At 57.6% G+C, this 12,446-nt stretch overlaps 1 protein-coding gene across 1 annotated transcript in view; it reads right to left on the reverse strand.

Moving 5' to 3' along the window:
• NOTCH3 (notch receptor 3) overlaps positions 1–12,446 on the reverse strand; it is a 35,724-nt gene that overhangs the window by 8,109 nt on the left and 15,169 nt on the right. Inside the window, exons 18-29 of the mRNA XM_023246608.2 lie at positions 12,210–12,411; positions 11,910–12,063; positions 11,294–11,478; positions 10,590–10,722; positions 10,244–10,501; positions 10,043–10,161; positions 9,137–9,702; positions 7,112–7,444; positions 4,972–5,126; positions 4,660–4,882; positions 3,566–3,650; positions 1,003–1,165 (exon numbers count right to left, since the gene is read on the reverse strand). Of these exons, the coding sequence (XP_023102376.2) occupies positions 1,003–1,165; positions 3,566–3,650; positions 4,660–4,882; positions 4,972–5,126; positions 7,112–7,444; positions 9,137–9,702; positions 10,043–10,161; positions 10,244–10,501; positions 10,590–10,722; positions 11,294–11,478; positions 11,910–12,063; positions 12,210–12,411 (2,576 nt within the window). The remainder of the gene's footprint in view (positions 1–1,002; positions 1,166–3,565; positions 3,651–4,659; positions 4,883–4,971; positions 5,127–7,111; positions 7,445–9,136; positions 9,703–10,042; positions 10,162–10,243; positions 10,502–10,589; positions 10,723–11,293; positions 11,479–11,909; positions 12,064–12,209; positions 12,412–12,446) is intronic.

The raw sequence follows: 12,446 nt of genomic DNA on the forward strand, positions 1-12,446 counted from the left end.
CTCAAAAATAAATAAATAAACTTAAAAAAAAAAAAAAAAAAAAACAAGAACCACCCCAGAGACATAAAATCCCAGGCACTTCAGGCCCTGGTGGCCTGAGGAATTTCAAAAAAGAGCCATCAGTGCAGGTCATTTGGAATGAAAGCAAAACAAGCTGGGGGAGGAATACCCCGAAATGCAGGAAAGACGAATCTGAGAGAATCCAAATAATGTGATCTGCTACACTCTGCATGAGCATTTGCTCGTTTCCCTTAGGGAGCCATAAGCACCCCATTTTCCATCCTCAAGCCCCGAGTAGAGCTAAACCCAATCCTTGGCTCAAGGAGAGGCATTAGGGCCAGACCTGCAGTCAATCTGCATATTCCAGCCCCCGGGTCGCACTGATTAGTTGAGGGATGGGCAGGTGACTCTAGTCCATCCAATCAGAACTCATCCTGGGACTTTTGCTAGGGTAACTGGTAATGAAGGTTTTATTTTTTTTCTTTTTAATGTTTATTTATTTATTTTGAGAGAGAGTGAGCGTGGGTGAGTGGTCAGAAGAGGCAGAAAGAGAGGAGAGAGGAAAGAGAGAGAGATTCCCAAGCAGGCTCCATGCTGTCACCACAGAGTCTGGTGTGGGCCTTGAACCCACAAACTGTGAGATCAGGACCTGAGCTGAAACCAAGAGTCAGATGCTTAATTGACTGAGCTACCCAGGCGCCCTGGTAATAAAGGTTTTACAAGGTTGGTCAGGCCTGTGGCTATCATGCCCCCCGGAGAAAGCCTCCTCGGGCTGGAGTCCTGGACCCAAATATCCACAATGCTTTCGGTTACAAGAGCCAGTAAATCTCTCGTTTTACTTAAACTAGTTTGAGTTGGGCTATTATGACTTACAACCAAGAGTCCTGATTAACACACACCCCCAGACAGACCCAACTCTCCCCAGGACACAGACCCAGATGCAACTTTTCCCAAGGAGGACTGGTAAGGGGATCCTTGGAGGGGGAAGGCATCACCACTGACCTGGGCCACGCACATTGACATCCACGCCATCAGCATCCACATCGCCCTGTGGGGGCGTCAAGGCCATGGCTGGTGCCACACGGATGTCAGCTGCAACCAGGTGGTGTTGAGTCCACTGGCGACAATCCACAGCATCCTCGGCCCCCACGCCAGGGTCCTCTACCTGGAGGCACAAGGACCCAGGCTCTCACAAAGAGCCGAGAGATAGAGGGACAGTCTGGGCATCCTCACAGCTTTCTCTCCTGGAGATGCACACACGGCCCCAAGAAACCACGAATATCCTGCTTCTTTTCTACATATGGAAACAGGAAATTGACATACAGGAGCTCAGAGAACCCATAAAAGGAAGACGTGGGATTTTAATCTGGGTAGGAAGTGGGGAGGGCTGGGAATCCAAGGTGGGTGATCAAGGAAAAGACACGGAGCACAGCCCCTGTCAGTAGACACCTATCTACACCCTAGACGCGAACACGCTGAAAACGAAATTGAGAGAACAATCCCATGACAACAGCATCAGGAAGAGTAAAACATTTAGAATTAAATTTAACAGAAGAAATGCAAAATTTGCATTCTGGAAACTACAAATCACTAGCAAAAGAAACGCGGGGGTGGGGGGCTGGTACTTCAAGGATCAATTTTAGTCTGAGAAAAGGCTGAATGGGTGGGAGAGAAAGAGAGAAGCAAAGAGAGGCCCTGGATACCACGTGGGACTCCCACCCAGTACTGTGAACATGAACATGAGGTATCAGGACAAAATAGACACAAATGTATCAGTTTACCTTCACAAGCATAGCACCTGGGCCCCTAGCAGGAGCTTGATAAATTTCAGACTCAGAGTCCAAAAGGCATAGTGATGTTACGGAAATAAGACAGAATGTTCTTTTTTTTTTTTTTTTTTTGGTATTTTTAAATTTTTTTTCTTCTTCAGTATATTTATTTTGAAAGAGAGAGAGAGAGAGGGAGAGAGCATAAGTGGGGGAGGGAGAATCCAAGCAGTTTCCACACTCTGGACTGAGCCCAATGTGGGGCTCAATCTCAGGACCTCAAGATCATGACCTGGATGAAATCAAGACCTGGACCCTTAACCGGCTGAGCCACCCAGGTGCCCTTCAGGACAGAATATTCTTAACTAGCCTCCCAGGACATTTAGGAGCCCTCAAGCACCAAACACAGCCTGATCAAGCCAGACCTGAGCTTAAGGACCCAGGAGGAGAGTTGAATTTCACGAAAGGGGAGAGCCAGGTGATGGACAGCTGTCCCAGCCTCCCTGACCCTTTCTGATTAGCTGTCCATCACCTGGCAGATCACGTTAGAGCTCTGAACTTCTCATTAGCAAAATCAGGATAATGCTGTCATTCTGCAATACCAAAATGCCATCAAAAACTTACTGCATGGGACACTTGGGTGGCTCAGTCGGTTAAGCATCCGACTTTGGCTCAAGTCACGATCTCATGGCTTGTGAGTTCGAGTTCTGCGTCGGGCTCTGTGCTGACAGCTCACTGGAGTCTGCTTTAGATTCTGTGTCTCCCTCTGCCTCTCCCCACACTTGCACTGTGTCTCTCTCAAAAAAAAAAACAAAAAAAAAAAACAAAACCTATTCTGCTATCTACTTAATACCCACTTTACCCACTTTGGGATAAGAAAGAAAAAGAAAAGCCTGAGGTGAACAGATTTCTTCCAGCTGTCAATTGTAACAGATGTCTCCATTTCACAAACATTAAAATCTAGCCAGGGAGAGGCGGCTGAGAATTGAGATGTATATCAACAGCTGCTTTACAGGGTCCTTCGAAAGACAAAACAGGATGCTTGCGTGTGTTCAAGACATCTAGCAAGTATAAGGGAATGTTGGCAGGAACGTGTTACAGACTGAACTGTTGTCCCCCCAAAATCATATGTTGAAGCCCTCACCTCCAGCAAACAAGAGTATTTGGACAGAAGACCTTTAAGGAGATAATCAAGGCTAAACAAGGTCATAAGGATGGGGCCCTAAACTAACAGGACTGAGATCCTTGTAAGAAGAGGAAGAAACCCCAGAGCTCTCTCCCTCCATGCACACAGAAGAACACCACGTGAGGACACAGAGAAGGAGGCTGTCTACAAGCCTGGAAGAGAGCCCTCACCACGACCCAACCCTGCCAGCACCTTGTTCCCTGACTTCCAGCTTGCAGAACTGTGAGAAAAGAAGTATCTGTCATTTAAGACCCCCAGTCTGTGGTATTTTGTAACGGCTGTGTAAGCTGACCAAGACAGAGCCCACGGGTGTGGCCCCAGTACAGGAAAGGGTGTTTAAAACCAGCTCGGAGCACTTTCAGGCTGGGCACCCTGGACAAAGTGGGAACCCACAGTGAGAAAGCAGAGTTGCTGTCTAGGTCAGGGGCTCCGCTCCAGAAGACCTCACACGGACCTGGGAGCAGGGCCCTGGTTAGAGAGGGGCAGGATGGGGCGGCCACCATGACTGTTCCCCAGAGCCAGGGAGAGCGGAGACTTCCTGCGACTCTCCCACTGACCATCAGGGGCCCTCCACCCAGAACTCCGAGGGCAGGGGTCAGAGAAAGGACACCACCTTAAGTCGCTTCGCTTCTGGGCACTCAGTGTCCATCCAGTCTGTGGCCACCTGCCCCATCAGACTCTCGCTCTTGGCCATGTTCCTGTGGGCACAATGGGAAGGGGGGAGGGGAGAAGAGACAACTGAGACATGCAACCTGGAAGGAGGATTTGGGGTGGGGTCAGAGACAAGCCCCCAGAGGCCAGCTGGGGTTGGGTTCTGGGGTCCAAGATACAGAGTCCAAAGAGAGGCTGCTGGACGAAGTTAAGGTCACTGGGGGGGATAGTCAGGGGTTATGATTGGTGGCAGCCAGGGTCTTAAGGTGGAATCGGGGAAGGGCCAGGAACGGGGTCAGGGGTCAGAACAGTGGGCTGTGGGATAGCTGAGGGTCACAGGCATATAGCAAAGAATACACAGGATGACATCAGGAGTCATGAGGATGTAGTTATCCTCCCCACAGGTAAGGATGCAGCCAGAATTAAGTAGGTTGTACTGAAGAGTCAGGAAGTCATGGGGTCGCAGGAGAGGGGTACATTCTGGGGTTAGGGCAGGGCAGGGTTGGGGGGTCTTGAGGGACAGATAAGGGAGTTGGAGGCGAGGCCCAGGGCCAAGGCCAGGATTGAGGATCATGGAGAATGAACACTGAGTTGGGGGTGGACAGAGGGTCAGAGGTGGGGTCAAAGGTCAGGGTGGGTTAGAGCCAGAGGTGGTATTGGGGGGGGGGGGCGGTCATAGACGATAGGGTCAGGGCTCCATGAGGGGTCGGGGTGCAGATAAGGATCATGAGGCCAGCAGTCACATGGGAACAAATCTTGAGTATCTTGGTGAAATTGGAGAGGCCAGGATCAAGGCAGGGTCAGGGGGCGGTCAGAGCAGGATTCGAGTCAGGGGAGCGGAGATACAGGACATGGGGGTCAGGGGGTCACAAGTCAGGGGTGCCCCCCCCCCGGGATCATGGAGTCAGTCAGTGGTCAAGGGGACGCGTACTGGGGTCTGGGCTGGAGTCTGAAGCTAGGGTCTGGTGGGGATGAGAGGTCAGTCGGGTCAAAGTGGGCTCAAGGGCTCCCAAGCCCCGCCCCCAGTCAGCCATCGGGAGTGGGCGGGGTCCATACTTCATGCCCAGCGCGTCTTGGCCCACGGGCTCCCGGCGGCCCTTGTGGCCGGCAGCCACATCCTTGTGGAGCGCGAAGCCCTCGGGGAACCAGAGGGTGCTGTGCTCACGCTTGCGCCGGGCCACCATGACGCCCAGCACGAGGATGGCCAGCAGGAAGACCGCGCTGGCGGCCAGCAGCGGAAGCAGCGGCATGCTCGGCTCCGGCAGCTCCAGCGGCTCCCCTGCGGGGTGGGAAGCAGAGGGCTTCAGCCCGGGGCCGGCCGCCCCACCCCCCCCACCCCCCCCACCCTGCCACCAGGCCAGGCCTCACCTCGCACGGCCCGCAGCGGGTACGGGAAGTCAAGGCGTTCCACCGCCGACAAGGCTCCCAGGTAGTCGGCCGCACTCTGGGCGTCGGGAAAGCAGTGGTCATTCTCCGGTGACTGCAGGCACAGCCGGTTGTCAATCTCCAGCATCACCACAGAGCTTCGGGGACCCAAGGGAAGGACGGGGGGAGGGGGGGCTCAACCTGCTGCCGGCCAGGCACGGAGCCCCATGCCCTGGACTCAGAAGAGCCGTTTCCACGCACGTTGGCAAGGCCCCCCTCACCACACCCCACCCCAAACCAGTCTTGCTGTGGCCACCAGTGTCCCCCCAGCCACGAATCCAGTGGGCACTGGGCACTGTTTTCACATCAAGATCTCCAGTGGATGCCAGTCTCCTTTACCAGGCCGGTGCGTCCGTTTCCGAACTACTGTGAGCGCTGACTTCTAACAGATGACCCTCAGCAAAGTGGGGACCTCTTCACGTGGGAGGGGACACCCCTTAGGGCAGCCCTCAGCCGGTGACTGGCTGATTTGGGGGGTACAAAGGTGCCCTCCTGTCACAAGGACTCTGAAGCGCCGGTCATGCTCTAGAGCTCCCTGAGCTCAGACTGAGACTCCTTCTGCCTCGTTTGCTCCCTGCCACATCCTGCTTCTCTCTTTCCCTCTCTCCTGAGAGTGCCCCTTCCGAATGGCACATATATCTGAATCCCTGCCTCAGGCTCCGCTTCCAGGAACCCAGCCCTCCAAACTCCATCTTGCCTTGAGATCCTTAGTGCCACATGGCCTGGTTCTCCTCCTATCTCCCTGCCTGCTCCTTCTCTTTTGTTTTTTTAAACATTTTCCACGTATTTTCTCTAATGTTTATTTTTTTTTTAAGAGAGAGAGAGAGAGAGAGAGAAAGCGCAAGTGGGAGAGGGGCAGAGAAAGGGGGAGACACAGAATCTGAAGCAGGATCCAGGCTCTGAGCTGTCAGCACAGGGACTCAGGGCTCGAACTCACGAGCTGTGAGATCGTGACGCGAGCCAAAGTCGGAAGCTTCACCGACTGAGCCACCCAGGCGCCCCACCTCCCCTTCTTCCTGAGCTGATTTCCCTCAACCAGTCTTTATCTCACTGTTCCCAGATCATTCTTCTGTCCCCGCTCCTCTGAGTCCCTCCCAGGGCTCCAACACCCTTTTGTCTTTCTTGTCCATGTCTTCAGCCTCTGGCTGTCTCCTGGGGGGCCTCCACGACACCCCCAGACTCCTCAGATTCTGCAAGCCTGAAAGTGACCCCTGTTTATCACCCTGTGTCCTTTTTCTTGACGAGACCCCTCCAGTAACCCCATCAATGCACCCAGGGACTAGCACATCATGTCCCTGCTCCAGCCCTACCCGGTTAAAACCCCTGCCCTCCATCTCTAGAATCCAGCCCTCCTCTGTCAGGGCCCCATCCCAGCTCAGAGGCCACACCTCCCTTCTGACCGCTCTACCAGGCCACCATCAGGAAAGTTCTCTGATTTCCATTTGTAAAAAACTAAAAGTACGAATGCCCTTAACCACTCTGCTCCCCAAGGACCCTTGCCAGTAGCCGGAGGTGTTTTGGGTTGTCGCATCTTGTGGCGGGAGGGGATGCTACCTGCATGTAGTGGGTGGAGACCAAGCATGCTGCTAAGCATCCTACAGTGCGCCAGACAACCCCCCCCCCACTACCCCACAGCAAAGCGTGACACAGCCCCGGAGCCCGTGGGTGGCTCAGTTGGTTAAGCATCCGACTTCAGCTCAGGTCAAGACCTCAGGGTTCGGGGTTCAAGCCCTGTGTTGGGCTCTGTGCTGACAGCTCAGAGCCTGGAACCTGCTTCAGCTTACGTCTCCCCCTCTCTCTCTGCCCCTCCCCCACTCGTGCTCTGTCTCTCAAAAATGAATATACATTAAAAAAAAAAAAAAAAAGGAAGGAAGGAAGGACAGAAGGGATGATCCAGCCCCAAATGTCAACAGGCTGAAGTTGAGACGCGCTGGACGCTCTCCCAAGACGACTCTCGAACACGTTAAGGGAAGTGAAACACGCACGTTAAGGGAAGTGAAACACACGAGACCTGATCAACACGGCTCCTTCGCCCCTAGGTCTGCACCTGCGGCGGGCTCCCTCAAGCGTGGGGGCCACTCACCCGATCACCTCCGGGGCCAGCTCCCGCCGGTTCCGGGATTCGGCGCCAGGGCCGGGCCGGTGGTACGGGAAGACCATGGCCTGACCGTGTTCGTCCAGGCGGAAGCGCAGCGACGTGCGCAAGATGCCGCTCAGCCGCTGCAGGAAGTCGGCGCTGGAGCGCAGCAGCTCCTCGGGCGGGAGCAGCACGGTGAGCACCAGCACGCCGCGGGCCAGCAGGGCGGGCACCTCGCCCGCGCAGTCCAGCCCGTCCCAGCCGCACTCCTCCGTGTTGCAGCCCTGGTCGCAGCGGCCGTCCGCAAAGTGGTCCGCACAGTACTTCTCGTACACGGGGCTGGGGGAGGGGAGGATGGGGTCAGAGGTCATCCAACCACACACCAGAGGGAGCCCGGACTCCGGACACGGGAGGAGGGGGGCGGGAGTGGGGGGTCGGACAGCGAGAGGAGGCCGAGAGAGGGAGAACTAGAATGTATCCGGCACGTGCCAGGCTTTCTGCAAATCCAGCCATTCCTTCACGAACTATTGATAAATAAATATTGACAGGGGCCTGCGGGGTGCTGGATATGGCTGTAGGCACCCAGGATGTGGCTCGGACACAAATCCTTGACCCTGGAGAGCAGGCATTCCAGCGGGCAGAGACAGACATTAAATGAGATGGAAAGAGCAGAAAACAGTCTTCCAACTGTACACGAGTGAAAGCTAAATGTAAAACACACACACACACACACACACACACACACACACACACACACACGGCCCTTTTTGGAACTAAGCACTAAGGAGAAAAATGAAGCGGGGGATGTGTCGGGTGGCCAGGGAGGAGCTCCCTGAGAAGGGGCGACTGGTTGAGCAAAAGCTTCAAGGAGATGAGGGAGGAGCCATGTGGCTTCCTCAAGGAAGAGTATTCCCGGCGGAGAGAACAGCCGGTTAGTGCAAAGACCCTGAGGTAGGACCAAGCCTGGGGTACCTGAGAGATGGCAGAGGCCAGGGTGAGTGAGGAGGGGAGTGGGGGACAATGAGGACAGGGACATAAAAGTGAGAGAAGGGTTCTAGGCAAACAGAGGGACAAAAGAAGTCGAGTTGGGGGCACCTGGGTGGCTCAGCCGGTTAAGGGTCCGACTCTTGATTGCAGCTCAGGTCATGATCCGGTTCCTGAGTTCAAGCCCCACATCGGGCTCTGCACCGACAGTGCAGAGCCTGCTTGCGATTCCCTCTCTCTCTCTCTCTCTCTCTCTCTCTCTCTCTCTGCCCCTCCCCCACTCACGAGCGCTCTCTCTCTCTCTCTCTCTCTCTCTCTCGAAATAAACTTAAAAAAAAGAGGCAGAGCACAGGGATGGACAGATGGAATGAGACAGAAAGACAGAGTTCATGAATAGAGAGGGGCAGAGGATGGGCTGGGATAGACAGTAGGGGCATGGACAGATGAATGGGCATACAGAGAGGCAAAAATGGTGAGTGGATGGACAGAAGGACAGACAGAAGAGATACAGGGATGAGCGTGGATGGAGAGGCACAGACAGATGAGGCACACAGACTGGCATAAGAACAGACAGATGGGTGGACAGGTGCGGTCCACGGATGGACCAGAAGAGACGTAGACAGACACTTGGGTGTACGGAGGGATGAAAGGAATTCATGCATGGACAGAACGAAGTCCAAAGATGGACAACAAGGATGCAGGGAGAGACAGATGGAGTGCAAAGGCAGAAAGAAAGGGCGCACAGACACACGGATGGACAAACAGGTCATGGCACGTGTGGACGGAGGGACAGACCACAGTGGCACGTGGCTGGGTAGATGAGATGCACAGACAGACAAACAGCACTCGGCTGGGCGGACAGAATACACCAAGAAACAGAGGGGGCAAACGTATGAACAGTCCCTCAGTCTAAACACGGACTGACGGTGGGGAAATGAATGGACAGACAGAGAAGCGGGACCCGTGGATGGGCAGGTGTGGCTCAGGGACAGAGAAGACACGGACTGAGGCGAACGATCGAACGGGTGGCAGACGGGAGGGGCTCACTTGCAGGCGCGCTCCCGGCCGCCCGCGCGGCAGTCGAAGTTGTCATAGAGGCAGGCGGGCGAGCTGCAGGCGGGGTCGCAGCGGCTGTTGTTGAAGAGGCGCCAGCACTGCAGCGCCGCGCACTGCCGCCAGGGGTCGCCCACGCTCAGCGAGCAGTCGCCGCCGTCCCAGCCGCAGCCCGGGCTGTTGCACTCGCGGTCGCAGCGCTTGTCCCCGCTCTTGGCCTCGCAGGCGGCGCTCGGGCACAGCGGCTCCTCGGGGGCCTCGGGCGCCGCCGCGGGCACCTCGCAGCGCGGTCCGTCCCAGCCTGGCGCGCACGCGCAGCGGAAGAAAGGTGCGAGGGGCGCGGGGCCGCAGGAGCCGCCGTGGAGGCAGGGGGAGGCCAGGCAGCTGGCGTTGGCGGCCCCCGGCGGCGACCCCCGCGAGCCCCGGCAGGCGGGCCCCGACAGTCCCGGGGGGCAGGCGCAGCGCGGCCCACGGACCGTCTGCTGGCACGGGACGCCCGCCGGGCACTGCAGCTCCCGGCAGGTGCGCGCCACCCGCTCGCAACGCGGGCCCCAGAACGGCTGGGGTAGGGGAAAGGGAGGGGATGGAGGGATTTGGAAGGGTGGAGAAGAGAGAGAGAGGAGGATGGGGGGTCAGGGCTTGAGAAGGTTGAGGCTCCAATCTCCCCAGGTCCCTCCACACCTCTCCCCTACCCCGCCCATTGGAGGCCCCACCTTGCAGAGATAAGCCCCACCTTCCCCAGGAGGCCTGGGGCGCCATCCCCCAAAACACGCACACACAGTCTCCAGGTATTTTCAGTATTTCTCAGGAACGCCTTTCCCTTCCACTTCTCCCCTAAAGCCACGTCCTGCAACGTGGCCACGCTCCCACTCCTCTCCCAGGGGCACTGATGGGACCTACCGGAACGCAGCGGCAGGTAAATGTCAGCGCACCCCCAGGTCCTGGGCTGGGACGGCACTGGCCTCCGTGCTGGCATGGCTGGGACTCACAGGGAGACAGGACAGTCTGACAGCGGGGACCTGGACAAGCAGGATGTGGTGGGTCAGCCACAGTGTAGGAACAGGGGCCGGATCCCAGGGCAGCCACCTCTCCCACGCTTACCTGTGAAGCCCCCATGACAAAGGCAGCGGAAGCCCCCACCTGGGTCCTGCAGACAGTCCCGGGTGTGTGCATCGTGGCAGGCACCTGGGTGACACTCATTGATGTCCGCCTCGCAGCGCAGGCCAGTGTACCCGGGGGGGCAGGTGCAGCGAAAGCCACCCACGAGGTCCACACAGGTACCATTGTGCAGGCACCGGGGGCCCTGGTCCAGGGGTGGGCCTGGGCCACAGTCGTCCTCATTAATCTCACAGAGCACACCTTGGGGGGAGGGAAAGATGAGGGAGCCGTCGGGAAGGGATGGAGAGCCAGCCTCCCATCCTGTCCCCCAACCCCGGCCCCGGCGTACCCAGCGTTCCCGGGGGGCAGGAGCAGAGATAGCGGGCCACGAGGTCAATGCAGAAGCCCCCGTTCTGGCAGGGCTGGGAGGCGCACTCGTCCACATCATCCTCACAGTCGTCCCCGGTGTAGCCAGCTGGACACTGCAGCGATGTGAGACGGGGACCAGCACTGAGCCCGGGGGGACACAGATAATCCCCAGGAAGACACGGAGATGGCAGTGCAAAAGGACATACAGTGTCCAACACACGGAGGCATGTCCGGTGTGCAGGAAACAGAAAACAGGCACACAGTACAAGGCAACACATTCAGACACAGAGGACACCCCCACACGGAGGGCTACAGGCACACCCAATGAGAGGGACACACCCACACAAATGCACAGGACAGACACCCAGGAGAAACACCCACATACACCCAGACACAAGGGCCCAGAGACACCAGCACATGCGTTCACACCCAAAAAGACAGGGCACACAGAGGGATACGGGGCACATCCAGGACACAATCAAAGACAAAGACAGCCCGTGGGCAGAAAGTCCCTCAGATCAACCGAGAAATAGCCCCACGAGATGACACCCAGAGACAGAAAAGCAAAAAGCCAGACCTGCCTAGAGAGAGCCACACCCACACCAGGTCACAGACACACACAAGTGTGTGCAGACACACCCAGCACGACTAGCTCCCCTCTCCTCGACTCTGGGGGCCCCTTACCTCGCACACATAACCCCCCATGTAGCCGCGGCAGGTGCCCCCATGCTGGCAGGGCTGGGCCAAGCAGGGGTCCACCTCCTGCTCACAGTGGCTGCCCGTGCGGCCTTCTGGACACACGCAATAGTGGGAATTGTCCTTGTCCACGCACTGCCCACCAGTCTGACACAGCTCTTCCAGCCGCACCCCTGCACAGAGGAGAGGTGTCAGGCACACGCGTGCCCCTCCCTGCCTGCATCACTCACGGCATCACCAAACACCCCTGCTGGCCTCGGTCCCCGGGGTCTCACACACATTCCATCGTGCCGTCACACATCTGCCCAGACCGGCACCGTCCCAGTCACGGACACACAAACACACACCCACACCCCAACTGCCCACACCAGCTCAGTCACACACAGCATCTCAAACGTCATCCCAGCTACCTCGTGGTGACAGAGGCATCTACACCATCCCGGCCCTGGCCAGCTGGCACACGGTGGCGCATCCACAAACGCTCAGCCACACACCCCATGCCGCCCACACGCCCTGTCATACCCGTGTTCGGCTCACATTAGCAAGAAGTATATGCACGCACACCCTCCCGAGCCCCACACCCCACCTCTGTGCTCCCCCTCACCGATCTGGGCTGCGGCCTCCCTGCAGGGCACACTCCGGATGTCACAGACGCGGCCGCTCCAACCCGGAGGGCAAAGGCAGTAGAAGGAGGCCCCGCTCCGGGCACAGCGACCCCCGTTCTGACAGGGCGCGTGGCTGCACCAGTCTACCAGCGTCTGGAGGGGAAGCTCTCAGAGTCTCAGCCTCTCAGCCACGACCCCCCTGGAAGCCGCAACCCCAGCTTCTCCAGGGTCCCGGCAGACCCCTACCCCAGAACAGCCCCTCCAGATTCCTCCCCCGGGTCCCCAGTGGCCACGCCCACCTGGCACTGAGCGCCAGTGAAGCCCTCCGGACAGGTGCAGCGGAAGCCAGGGCGGGCGGCCGTGCAGACGCCCCCGTGCAGGCAGGGCCGAGAGACGCAGGGGTCGGCCTCGTGTTGGCAGTGTGCGCCCGTGAAGCCCGGGCGGCACTGGCAGCTGAACGAGTTCACGCCGTCCACACAGGTCCCGCCGTGGAAGCAGGAGCTGGAGGGGGAGGGAAGCGCAGGCTGGGTCAGGCT

Source organism: Felis catus, chromosome A2, assembly GCF_018350175.1.
Source record: "Felis catus isolate Fca126 chromosome A2, F.catus_Fca126_mat1.0, whole genome shotgun sequence".
NCBI classification, from domain to species: domain Eukaryota; kingdom Metazoa; phylum Chordata; class Mammalia; order Carnivora; family Felidae; genus Felis; species Felis catus.